This window comes from Mandrillus leucophaeus, unplaced genomic scaffold (assembly GCF_000951045.1).
Source record: "Mandrillus leucophaeus isolate KB7577 unplaced genomic scaffold, Mleu.le_1.0 Scaffold27, whole genome shotgun sequence".
Taxonomy (NCBI): domain Eukaryota; kingdom Metazoa; phylum Chordata; class Mammalia; order Primates; family Cercopithecidae; genus Mandrillus; species Mandrillus leucophaeus.
Window position 1 is genome coordinate 5,641,241 of NW_012102809.1, and position 14,129 is coordinate 5,655,369.

Sequence of the window (14,129 nt, forward strand, 5' to 3'; positions counted from 1 at the left end):
AAGCCCCGCCCGCCTCAAGAGAATGAGAAGCCCCGCCCGCCTCACGAGGATGAGAGAAGCCCCGCCCACCTCACGAGGATGAGAGAAGCTCCACCCGCCTGACGAGAATGAGAAAAGGAAGCACAAGGTGATCCTTGGCACTTCCACGAAATGAAAACACGCCCTCCAGGGTCCTTTATGGGGTCAGCACCCAAGCAGCTGACTTTACACCATCTGCACCTGCAGATGCACCGCCCATGTGGCAACGTAATTCAGGTTCACCACCCACGATGGTGTCTTCAAGAAAAGGGCCACGTTCTGTTTATCCTGAATTGTGATTAAAAATACTAGGAAAGGGAGAATATATTTATACTCTGAAATATATCCAAGTATACATGTGCAATACATCTTATAAAAACTTAGCTTTCAATAAAAGTAATGCAGAAATTTCTCATATTTAAAGTATCAGCTTTCCAGAAGGATACACTTCCTGGAAATTCTGGAAAGCTGATATTTTAAGTTCAACTTGAATCTGAAAATATGAGAGTTCACCTTTACATGTCTGTATTAGTACAAGGAACAGAGTTTCATGATCCTGCTCTGTAAATCACCAACACCAAAAGCCCTGCTGTCTAATCAAGGGGGATATGTCAAAGTTTAAAGCTCTTAATGAAAAACAGTACGTCATTGAACCATCTTACCTGTCGACGAATTACTTCAAGGTCTCTCTTGGCTTTATTCACTAGGGTTTGAATTTCTACAGGATCCTTCACATTTTTATTTTCTCTGAAGGCATCTCTTATCCTCCTGACAGCATATGTTCTAAATGAATTCAGAGGAAAAAAAAGAAAAGGTGTCAGTGTGTCTGAGACTATGCTTTCAAATGAATTTAAAAGCTTTTCCTTTAGAATTAACTGTCTAATCTTCCCCTATGGATAATCCACTTTGATCTCTGCTCCTGGCGCAGGCAGATCCATTACCATTCTGGGATGACTAAGCAAACAGACTTAGGAAAATAAATCTACTCTCAACAAGCCACATACAAATGGCAAACTGCTACTGAAGAGTTCCTTAGATTATTGGTTCTTTAGCATTATTCACATCTGCTTTCACTCCATTTACATGGATAATTGAACCTTTAGTGTACAGACATAAATCAAGAACTCAGAGGTTAGCTGCAGTGATCCATGATTGTGCTACTGCACTCCAGCCTGGGCAACAATGCAAGACCCTGTCTTTAAAAAAGGAAGAAAAAAATTCAGAGGTTAAATGATGATCACATTTGCATGTACCCAGATAGTGACCTATGCTTTCCAATCCCTGTCCCATCTTCTGGCTCTCACTTCCCTTTCTGTGGTCCACATTAGGATCCCACCACAGTTGAACCTGTGGAATTAGGCCAACATGCTTTCTTTTCCTCCATCTTGAAAGTGCACACGCCTACCACCCACCCCCAAGCAGACAGATTACTTGCAGTACAGGACAGCAGTTCCACAGCAAGGCTTGCGGATCAGACAGGCTTGGGTTTGTAGCCTTGCTCCAGCTCCTACTGTTTGTGTGAACTTGGGCAAGCTTTTTAACAAAAGGCCATGTCTCCTCATCTGTCAAAAAGGCATAATAATGCTAAGTGCTGTTGGGAGGATTTGGCTTTATAACATGGGTCTGGAATTTGGCCCAAAGCCTGTTATATAGAAAGACTCAATAAATGAAAGCTATTCTTAACACTTGTTACGCCTTAATGCAATTAGTATTCCCTCTCCTCATGCCATGACCTTGCCTTCCTTAGTCCTGCATCTTTACAGTCACACCACAGTGTGTGTACAGAAGGTAGAGTGGTCTGGATAATTAGCCACAACAGACAACTCAGCAGTCCTTAGACATAGTCCCACACTCAGATGGCTATGGTCTATCTCTAGCTCCACCCCATCTACTCCAGAATGAAAGGCACAAGACTAAGGAGAAGCAGACTGAGCCAGACATGTGAGACACCATTTTCTCTATTTTTTTTTCTTTTTTAGAGATGAGGTGTCCCTCTGTTGCACAGGCAGTGTCATGATCATAACTCACTACAATCACAAACCCCTGGGCTCAAGTGATCCTCCCGCCTCAGCCTCCACAGTGGCTAGGATTATAGGCACCCACCACCACGCCTGGCTAATTTAAAAAAATTTTGGGGGGGATGGGGACTTGCTGTGTTGCCCAGGCTGGTCTTAAACTCCTGGGCTCTCAAGCTACCCTGCTGCCTTAGCATCTCAAGGAACTAGGATTACAAGTACATGCCATAGTGCCTGGCTCTCCAGTCTTAATGATCACAGACTGCTCTGCTTTTAACCTTGAGCACTGGTTAAAGAATCCATGTGATGCCGGTGGTAATATTGAGCAATAGAAGAATGGAAATATAGGCAAAGAAATGAGAGGAAGGGAATATCAATTTCCTTGGGAGCAGCGGGGAGCGGGTGTTGGGAGCTCATACAACTTATTGGGAAACTATCTTAAAAAGGACAAATTTTGTTTTAGATCAAGTTTTTTAAAGTAAAAAGGCATTTTACATTAAAAAATTCAAATGTCAGGTCTATTTGCATTTAAAAGCAAGAGTAAAACTAAATCTTATAATATTAGGAATCATAAAGGAGAAGGGAAGAGTTTAGGAACTGGTACTTTCAGAACGTAAGACACTGCTGAGACTTTGATCTTAACCCTCTGTGAACCAGCTGGAGTATTTCAGAGGAGCTGCTGGGTGCTCAGTATCAATCCTAAAGGGCTACAGTGATTGAGCATGGAATCCATGTACTAGCAGCTGCTACATAACTGGGGCTCATTCACTTCTAAAGGGATATGGGAGGATTTTACAAATAGAATACATCAGATACAGACTCTCCTCAGGTGCAGCTGCTAATCTAACAAGATTTTAGATGGCAGCTAGGTAAATTAACAGCAATTTCTGGCACACTTTCTTGCATTGCCTAATGGCTATTTATATAACACAGTATCACTGTTCTTCTTGACACCCACACACTCCTCTAAAGCAGTTTCTTTTTTGGCAATGATGGCAGCAAAGAGGGGACAAAATAATTTAATTCTAATATTTGTTCCATGGGCAAAATTGGTTTACAACATGAATTTACCTCCAGGAATCATCTACTGTTTCAATTTTTCATTTCGTATGCTGCATGGGCTTCTTGGACAAACAAAATGGGCAACAGTAGTCATTGCTAAACTCATTTTTCTAAAAGCTAGTAACTACCTTAGAATAGCTAGGAAAAAAGGAGTACTGTTTGGAATGTAAAGACCTAAGGTCTTCCAAAGTTTAAGGAAATGAGAAAATAGCTTAAAACACTCAACAATTTATATCAACCGAGCTCAAGGTCCAGGGTCCGGATATTCTGCTATGTATTCTTGTTTGTCTCCCCAGCTCTCCAAAGTCCTTACCTAAAGAAAAGAAGCTCTAGACCTTGGACTTCAATGTGTCTAAAGCAATCAAGAGACATGATTCAAATTTTCGATGCACTTTTGAGATGAATGCTGTAATGGTTCCCTCCTCTCTGTCTTGCTCTTTCTGCCCCACTTACAGCACCAAGTGTTATTCTCTGCCCTGAGGGAAAATATTTCACTGGCTCAGAAACGCAAAACTCCTCCTGCATGAACAGTTGATTCTTTAGTTGTAAGAATTCTTATTTCAAATGATCACAGCTTTGTGAAAGTCATCACAAATTTGAGTGAATCTTCAAATTTGGTGGGGGGGGGGGGCTAATCATCAATTATTTCAATCCTGGCCCTCCCCTGGGTTTTACCATTTTTTTTTCTTTTTTCTTTTTTTTTTTTTTGTGCAGATTCTGGCTATCAGCCTCTTGACCATACCACTGAGCAAGAACATTTCAAAGAAAAATCTGCAGATGTTGCAGTGAAAATGGCAGCTAGCTGTTACACAATGCCATGCATTAGGATGATCCTAATAAGTCAGGCGCTGTCTGAAATACAGCATGAAAAACTCACACACAAAGGGCAACACAACCAAATACAAAGCGGCAGCCCCACATCCACAGAAACGGCGAGGTGATGATGTTCTCACACACACTGTCCTTTCCACCGTCCTGAAGCTTGGCAGTTTCTGGATGCTTCTCTGCGCAGGAGACTCCCATCGGGCTTTTTCTTCCTCCACCCCAGCCTCTGCTTCATTCTGTCATTAGATCTCAAGTGCCCACGGGTTCTTTTTACCATCGCAAGCATTATATACTCTTTTCTGAGATTCCTCCACTCACTCCAGTTTCCCAGCTGCACAGCAACACAGCAGGCAGTAACGAAAGCTCATTAGTGTTTGAGGTTCTGCTTTACTCTGTCCCCTCAGAGAAACACCAAATGCAGCCATAATCACAGCCTCTGAGCACTTAGAGGCTCCTATCAGCTTTAGCATCCAATGTGTGATGTGGAAACCAGCTAATGTAATGCCTTTCATTTCTGTCATCTTCATCAGCATCTCAAGTGCTGGTTTCTCTGTGTACCCATCCTATAAACACATCGTGCCTTTTCTTGGTCCTCTGCAACCTTAACTCAAGTATCCTAGGAACAATAAAAAGCTCAGTCCTTTCTACTGGCCTCTGTGGGGCAAACTCATCTACCTCCGACGACTTGGAAGGACACATCCTCCACCTACTTGCCTTAACTGAAATGTGCAAGGGGAAGCTGCTAAATTCTAGCATGTCCCCATATTCCACAGGGCCCAGAGGAGGGTGCTGGTGTATTCCGGGAGCTTGCTGCTGCTTCCAGATCACTGATTCACCCCTATGCATCTTTGAGGCCATGCCATCTGACAATACTGTGTTGCACGCCTCCATGACATTGTTACTTGTTAATTTCTGGAGGTCAAGTCTTCATATTCAAGTCTTAATGTCTAAAGAGCACTCATTGCAATACACAGGCCATCAGTTTTAGGTTTCTTTTTTTAGAGACAGGGTTTCACTGCCACCCAGGCTGAAGTGCAATGGTGCTATTATAGCTCTCTGTAGCCTCAAACTCCTGGGCTCAAATGACCGTTTCCGCCTCACCCTCCCAAGTAGCTGGGAATAGAGCAGCACGCCACCACGACCCGCTAATTTTTATTTTGTAGAGACAGGGTGTCACTATGCTGCCCAGGCTGGTCTCAAACTCCTGACTTCCAGGGAGCCTCTCGCTTTGGCCTCTCAAAGTGTGGGGATTACAGGTGTGAGCCACGGTGTCTGGCATAGCTACTCCTTCCTAAGCTCCTTTGTGGGCTCATCTCATTCTGCTGCCCTTTATACGCTGTATTCTCTAGGGCACATATGTGAACCATTTTTCTTATTTATAAGATCTCTGCCAGTAATTGCACCTGTCAAAGGCTTCACCTGCCATATAGATGCCATTGGCTACCAATATTTCTCTAGTCCAGACCTTCCTTCTGAGGTCAAAATCCATATACCCAATTGCCTTTTGGACTTGTCAACTAAAATATAGACTCTTCCAGTGAACACATTCAAAACTGAAGTGCCCGGCTGGGCGAGGTGGCTCATGCCTGTAATCCCAGCACTTTGGGAGGTTGAGGTGGGCGGATCACATGGTCAGGAGTTCGAGAACAGCCTGGCCAACATGGTGAAACCCCATCTCTACTGAAAATACAAAAATTAGCCGGGCATGGTGGCGCATGTTTGTAATCCCAGCTACTCGGGAGGCTGAGACAGGAGAACTGCTTGAACCTGGAGGCAGAAGTTGCAGTGAGCCAAGACCATGCCATTGCACTCCAGCCTGGGCTACGGGTCAAGACAATATCTAAAAACAATAACAACAACAACAACAACAACAACAAACTAAAAACAACTGAAGTGCTCATGATGACCAGTATTTCCTTCCTCAGGTAGGAGAACCTTCATGTAGCCAACTGCCCAAGTCAAATACTTAAGAGACTCATCCTAAATTCTTTCCTTTCCCAGAACTCCCTATATGCAACCAATCATAAATCTTCCAATGTTAACTTTCCACATCCCTTCTAAATCACCTTTACTTCTCCAACTCCTCAGTCCCAATCTTGGCTCAGGCTCTTCTCTCTCAAAGTAATTTAACAGTCTTGGGGTTATGGTGTGTGTATGTGTGTGGTGTATAACAAAATGGATCATGATGCCTATGGAGAGGAAGCTCAAGGATCATTTGAAGGTCACACGGACGCTAGGTATGTAACAGAGTGAAGAAGAGCAGAAAGCTGCTTTCTGATAATGTGAGCTCCTGGTACAAAGTAAGCCCCATGTAGCAGGAACTTTAATCTTTCTGGCTCACCACTGTATGTGTCTGGCACAGAGCAGATATTCAATACATGTTTAATGAATAAATGAGCTTATCAAAATACCATAGGCAATATCAAAAAGAACTTCAAGAAAAACATCAATAATCAATAATGAAAACAAAACCATGAAAAAAGGGTTTGCAGCAAAAAGATTAAAACAACTTCTAGAAGGCAATGATTACAAAATTCACAATTAGAATTTAGTTAAGAAATACATACTAAATGCCTACTATGTAAGCATTATGCCAGGAGCTGGGAATATGGTGGAGAATAACTAGGGTGCTGGTCTCAGGTTCGGTGGGTGACGAGATCTGTAGATAAAGAGATGATATAAGAAATAGAAGCCATTCCAAGTTAACACAAAGGGCCCAAGGGGACTGATTTGAGGTAATGGAGTGGTCCTTCTCTTGAATGTGGCGGTGTTTTCACATGCCCTTAGGTTTGTCAAATCATTGAACTGTACACTTAAAATGGATGCACTTTATTGTATATAAATTATTCCTCAGTAAGTTGACTATTAAAGTAAATTAAAAAAAAAGTATAGAAGTTATATTACATTTGCCCACTTTTAAGAACAGCAAAACGAGAAAACACAAAAGAAAGATTAGAATGCTAGAGAATATGTACCTGGCCGACAGAAGCAATAACACTGAATCAAAGAAAACAGAAGACAAACTAGAAATTCAAATACAAAGCATGGAAAAATTAAATATGTTGGTGAGAAACATGTATTAAAAAAATTAACCTTCAGAATAGGGTAAAGGTGTATAACCTATGAATAATAAGTGTGAACAAACTGAACTGCATAGGCAATTAAATTTATAATGGAAGGAAATGTCCCAGAAGTGATTATAAAAAATTGAGAAGACTCACCACTGAAATTTAACAACCAGAGGACAATGCCAAGATATTTACTTATAAAACCCTGGACTCCAAGGTTAAGAGAAAGAATACTTTAAGGACAAAGAAAGAACTTTAAGTAGTTAATATCGAATGGAATACAGATAAGCACATCCTCAGATACCTATTTTCAAATCTTCAAAGAAAAGGGCTGCTTTCCACAGTCATTTGCATTGCTGTTTTAAGGGTACAATAGGATAACAAAAGAATATCATCAATTAATGATACACACACCATGCACAGAGTAGTGTGCTAAGTACCTGATACATATTGATCTCATTTAATCCTCACAAACTACAATTCAGAAAGATTTAAAAAATGTAGGCCAAGATCTCGCATGTCTGGTAAGTGGCAGAGCTGGGTTCTGAACCCAGCTAACTCTAGAGCCTGTGATTTTCAACCCTAGGCTATTGCTCCTCCACAGGTCGATAATCCCTGTCCAATCTTTGTTAAGTACTTGGTATAAAGCCGAGTGGTTGTCCATTTGAAGAGGCATTTAAAAAAATTGTCTCTGGCATCACAAAGCTTAAAAAGGTCATCTAACCTTTCAACTCTGCTTCAAGTGTTCCTACAAATAGTTCAGCACCAAACATGTCTTCAGAAAAGCAAATGGATGAGAGCATTTCAACGGAAAGAACTATTAATAAAAGCACTAGGTGAAATAATTGAGTTTAATTGTTTTAAAAAGGAGGAGGGCAACCAATGGAGGCTTGTGCAGTGGGAAGTGAAATTACCATGAGAAAATCCATTTTGGAGATCAAAGCTTCGGGTTTTTGGGCAGTTGTAAATAAAACCTATTACACACTTCCCTATTAAAATTCCCAAATGGTTTTCCATTATCTTGAGATAACGATCAACTGCATTGGCATGGATGGCCTACAGGACTCTCTGGATTCCTGCTCATCTCTCCTACTCCATCTAGCAGCTTCCAGCAAGGACCACCAACTCTGGCCATCCTGGAAGACTTGCAGTCTCCCGGGTTTTCGCTCCTGGAGGCCTGCTACTTCTCCACACATGGAGCGCCCTTTTCCAGCTGGATTCTTGGCTAACTCCTATTCCTCTTTAAAGATCTAAGCCGGTTAGAAACAAATATGACAAAATATTAATATCCTTAGAATACAAACAGCACATATAAATTGAGTAGAAAGACAGTAGGACCACAGTAAATAAGTGGCATAAAACAATAACTCACGAGAGACCAGAGAGTGATATAACAGACAGATATAGATGTGTGAATGTTCAGCCTCAGTCACCATCAGACAAATGAAAATTTAAATGAGGCATCATTTTGTGTCCACCAAATCACCTGAAGTTTTTGAAAAGACAAAGGGACAGGTACACCCTGCTGGTGTGAGCACGAACTGGTACTTCCTGTGAAGAAAACAGTATACTAATGGATGGATACTGATGTTCTTAATATTTTACCCAGTAATCTACTTTTAGGGATCTATCCTACAGAAATAACCTGAAATATGCAGAGATATACAGAACGATGTTCATTTTAGATTTATAAGCATTAAAAATAGAAACTACCTAAGTTTTCAATAATAGAGAATTGGCTACATAAATTATGAAATTATGTAGCTTTAAAAACAGATGTTTCACCCAGGCACGGTGGCTTCCGCCTATAATCCCAAGCACTTTGGGAGGCCGAGGTGGGTGGATCACCTGAGGTCAGGAGTTCGAGAGCAGCCTGACCAACACGGTGAAACCCTATCTGTACTAAAAATACAAAACTTAGCCAGGGATGGTGGTGCATGCCTGTAATCCCAGCTACTCAGGAGGCTGAGGCAGGAGAACCACTTGAACCTCAGAGGTGAAGACTGCAGTGAGCCGAGATTGCGCCACTGCACTCCAGCCTGGGCAACAAGAGTGAAACTGTCTCAAAAAATAGGCCAGGTGCTGTGGCTCACACCTATAATCCCAGCACTTTGGGAGGCTGAGGCAGGAGGATCACCTGAGATTGGGAGTTTGAGACCAGCCTGATCAACATGGGGAAACCCTGTCTCTACCAAAAATACAAAATTAGCTGGGCGTGGTGGCGGGCACCTGTGGTCCCAGCTGCTTCGGAGGCTGAGGTAGGAGAATGGTGTGAACCTGGGAGGCAGAGTTTGCAGTGAGCCGAGAATGTGCCACTGCACTCCAGCCTGGCCAACAGAGCAAGACCCCAAATCAAAAAAAAAAAAAAAAAGATGTTTTAAAAAAACATAAAGTCATAGGTAAAAAAGATGTAAGGTGGAAAATCATTCTCCCTCTCATTCTTGTCCCTTAAACAACCAGTTCTCTCTAGATGCTATTACAGTTGTCAGTTTCTTTTACAGCTTTCTGGAGACATTAGGTTCATATTAAAATCTGTTTGTGTACATTTTTTTTCTTTCACAAATGGTAGCATTCTAAACATACTATAGACTTTTAATTTTTAAATGAAAATCTATCTTAGTGATCATTTGATAACACAAATAAAGGTGACCAGTTTTAAAGACGGTTATATCCTATTATACAGATGAACTAGAATTCATTCGGGTAGCCCTTTATTAACGGATGTTTCGGTTGTCTCCAATTGTGCTACTACAAACAATGCGGTAATCAGTATCCTTGCGTACAGTAGCATCCCGTGCATGTCTATGTGTGGGATGGATTCTCTAAAGTGGAACTGATAGTTCAAAGATAGATAAATATTTTACTGGGCAAAATATTATAAAAATTATACATTATAAGGCTATTTTCCTCATAGGAAGTACAAGTTTATGTCCCCAACATCTCTGCCAACACAGTGCATCATCGAACTTTTTGATCTTTGCTGATCAATCTAATAGGTGAAAAACAGTACTTCATTTTACTTTTAATTGCCTTTCTCTCATTATGTATGATGTCCACCACATTGTCCCAAGTCTATTTGTACTTCTGTTTATATCCTTTGCCTCTTCTTAACTGAGTGATTCGTCTTTCGAATGGATTTGTAAGGAGGTCTTTAAGAAGCTAGCCTTTTGTGTAGAGTTACAATATTCACTCTGGTTTGTTGCCATTTGGCTATGTTTATGGTGCTTTTTATTTTTGTGATGTAGAAATGTTCACTTTTTGTGTGGTCAGGTGTACCAAATTTTGTGTTACGGCTTCTGTTCATATGTATAAAAGCCTACCCTACTGTGAGATTTAAACAAATATTCATCCATGTGTTCTCGAGAACTTAATTTTTCATGTTTAACTCTGGTCTTTCTGGAGTTTGTTTTGGTGGAAGTTGTTGAATATGAATCTAACTTCACCATACACTGTTAACATTTTTCTTTTTTGAGATGGAGTTTCGCTCTTGTTGCCCAGGCTGGAGTGCAATGGCGTAATCTGAGCTCACGGCAACCTCCGCTTCCTGGGTTCAAGCGATTCTCCTGTCTCGGCCTCCTGAGTAGCTGGGATTACAGGCATGGGCCACCACACCCAGCTAATCTATTCTGTATTTTTAGCAGAGATGGGGTTTCTTCATGTTGGTCAGGCTGGTCTCAAACTCCCGACCTCAGGTGATCCGCCCACCTCAGTCTCTCAAAGTGCTGGGATTAGAGGCGTGAGCCATTGCGCCTGGCCCATTGTTAAGTTTGTAAAAGTGAAAGATACAATTTGATATTTGGGATGATCTCAATTATGGAAAATATATGTGTAGGAAAAATTAGAAGGAAATATGACAGCATGTTAACGATAATTACTTTTGGTTATTGAAATTTATGCCTCCTAGATTACTACAATAACTGTTATTTCTTAATGATTTTAAAGTACATATTGATATAATGGAAATCAGTCATATACCACAATAAGGAAACATCAGTAGTACAGAGGGCTCAAATTGTGTGAGAAGAGAATGGGGAAGGGTATATACAATTAGATCAACACATATAAGCAGGTGAGATATATGATGAGGAATTAAACCCTGGTGAAAAGAAGAGGGGTTGGATTAAGAAGTATTTATTTGATAAAGACAAAGGCTCTATGAGTATATTTTTAGACCGTTTATTTTGAGGCAACAATGGGACAAAGTGGACATGTCCAATAGGCTACCAGAAATAAAGTTTTGGAGCTCAGGTGAGAAGGTTCAGACTGGCAATAAACCTGAAAATCAGGGACAAGGAAGTGTGAGGCAACACTATGGGGTAAGAAGAGCTTGTTCTGGTGAAAGCCATAGAATGGGAAGAGGCATTAGCCTTGGAAGGAGCCCTGGAGAAATCATAATATTTAAGAGCAGGCAGAGAAGGATCTATGAAAGGAGAGGGAGCAAGAAGGGTCAACCTAGAAGCTGGAAAGCTAGAATAAGCACAGGAGACAAGGCAGCAAATTTTACAGAGAGTAGATAAGATTGTTAGGATGTCAGTGATTTTTGCAAAAAACCCCACCAGCTTAGGAACACCAGAAATAGGAACGCTTTGATACTGTTGGTAGGAGTGTAAATTAATTCAACCATTGTGGAAGACAGTGTGGCGATTCCTCAAGGATCTAGAACCACAAATACCATTTGACCCAGCAATCCTATTACTGGGTATATACCCAAAGGATTATAAATCATTCTACTATAAATACACATGCACACGTTATGTTTACTGCAGCACTATTTACAATAGCAAAGACTTGGAACCAACCCAAATGCCCATCAAAGACTGGATAAAGAAAATGTGGCACATATACACCACAGAATACTATACAGTCATAAAAAAGAATGAGTTCATGTCCTTTGCAGCGACATGGATGAAGCTGGAAACCATCATCCTCAGCAAACTATCACAGGAACAGAAAACCAAACACCGCATGTTCGCACTCATAAGCGGGAGGTGAACAGTGAGAACTCATGGACACAGGGCGGTGAACATTACACACCAGGACCTGTTGGGGGGTGGGGGGCAAGGGGAGCGAGAGCATTAGGAAAAATACCTATTGCATGTGAAGCTTAAAGCCTAGACGATGGGTTGATGGGTGCAGCAAACCACCATGGCACATGTATACCTATGGAACAACCTGCACATGCTGCACATGTATCCCAGAACTTAAAGTAAAACAAAACAAAACGAAAACAAAAACAAAACAAAAACACACCAGCATATACTTATTGATCACAATGTAGTAAATATGGCAGAAAAAAACCCCCTAAATTCATGGAAGTACAGTCATAAATAATAATTGGGCCTTGGAGGAAATTCATTACACCATAAGAAAGTGTCTTTTTTTTTTTTTTTTGAGATAGTCTCGCTCTGTCGTTCAGGCTGCAAGTGCAGTGATGTGGTCTCAGCTCACTGCAACCTTCACCTCCTTGGTACAAGTGATTCTCATGCCTCAGCCTCTGGAGTAGCTGGGACTATAGGACTGTGCCACCATGCCTAGCTAATTTTTGTATATCTGAGTAGAGGCAGGGTTTCACCCATGTTGGCCAGGCTGGTCTTGGACTCCTGACCTCAGGTAATCCACCTGCTTCGGTCTCCCAAAGTGCTGGGATTATAGGCATGAGCCACCACCCCCGGCCAAGAAAGTGTCTTTAAAATAATGAAAAAGATAATGCATAAAATCTTTGGAATTTAGTCAAAGCCATACTTAGATGAAACTTAACGGTTTAAATATCTTTGTTAATAATAAAATACTAGCGAAGTTTAATAAATTAAGAATATTTCCTAATAGTCCAGAAAAGCAAAATAGTACAATTCCCATGAGAAAATAGAGAACACAAGGTTTTAAAAATATTTGTTAAACAAGTTCAAAGTGAAAAAAAAAATGTCAGTAGACACAGCTAAGACAATTTTGTTTTTTAATGTTGTGGCTCTTGGGTTACACCTCAGAAAAAACAATTATAACAAAAAAAGTGAAGAGGTTTGGTAAGAGCCTCATTTGGGTCAGTCATTTTGAAAACTGTGGGCAGACTCCAGAACTTGCCAAGCAAATGAAAAAGGCTGCTGAGGCTGGAAATGGCCAATGTGGCGGTACCAATTTGCCAAAGAGGGTGGCTGTCTTCCAGCTGTGGTTGATGCCCAGGTGTAGTTACAGAAAAGGCAGACGTCTGATTACATCCATAGGTGCAGTTTTGACAGATGGGTGTAACATAAGGGCAAAGAGGGAGGGAAGAACTCTCTCCATGGCTCAGAGTGGGTGGCGCTAGTAATTTATTCCTCCACAGTTACAAAATTCCCAAAGCCCCAGCTCCTGTGACTTAGGCTAACCTCTGACTCAGCCCCCTAAGTAGGACTCAAGTCCTAATCTAAATGTCCAATAAAAACCAGTCAGAGAAATTATGGTAAATCAATTGAAAGATATCTGTTGAGATAAATATGAAATTTATGTGCAAAAAAAGTATATTCAAAACAACATGACACAGTTTCATATAACTGGAGGTTTTGAGACAGGTTCTACAGGGTCTGTTGAAAGTAACACTGTCTTAAAAAAATTAATAAAATAATAGAAAGAAAGAAACATCACCATTCTACAGCAGATGCTCCTTTCAGTCCCTAGAGGAAAAGTTTAGGAGTATTTCTGCCCAGGCGTCCTTCTCGGTGCTCAATAACATTTAAGATCTTTAACCTATAATTTATCAAAATTAAACTCTATCACTTGGATTTATCCTCATAGCCACTGACATTTTGTTGCAAATAAGATTTTTCAAAGTGTAAACCAATTTATCAAAGTAAAGGCCACCTATAAAACGAAACGTATTTAGCTTGTCTGCAGTTAGGCATACAGATCAAGCAGCAGCGAGGTCCCTGGCTCCTTTTTTGTTTGGTTTTAGACGTGCCTATTCAGACAGTGCAGTTCCCTGAAGGCTGAAGGCTAAGAACTGGTGGCTGTAGCTAAGATCCGCAGTTCCCTCCACATGCTCCTAGACTCAAAGATGACCACATGCTTCATTTGTGGAGTCCTACAAACTACTTTTGTCAGGGGAAAAACACACTTTCCTCATATCTACATATCCTCTTATGAAACTGGTCATATTTCTTCTAAAAGT

At 41.0% G+C, this 14,129-nt stretch overlaps 1 protein-coding gene across 4 annotated transcripts in view; it reads right to left on the reverse strand.

Moving 5' to 3' along the window:
* Nucleotides 1-14,129, reverse strand: part of LYRM4 (LYR motif containing 4) — a 216,047-nt gene that overhangs the window by 170,604 nt on the left and 31,314 nt on the right. For all 4 annotated transcript variants that reach the window (XM_011984590.1, XM_011984589.1, XM_011984588.1 and 1 more), the window contains exon 2: nucleotides 681-801. In XM_011984590.1, the coding sequence (XP_011839980.1) occupies nucleotides 681-801 (121 nt within the window). The remainder of the gene's footprint in view (nucleotides 1-680; nucleotides 802-14,129) is intronic.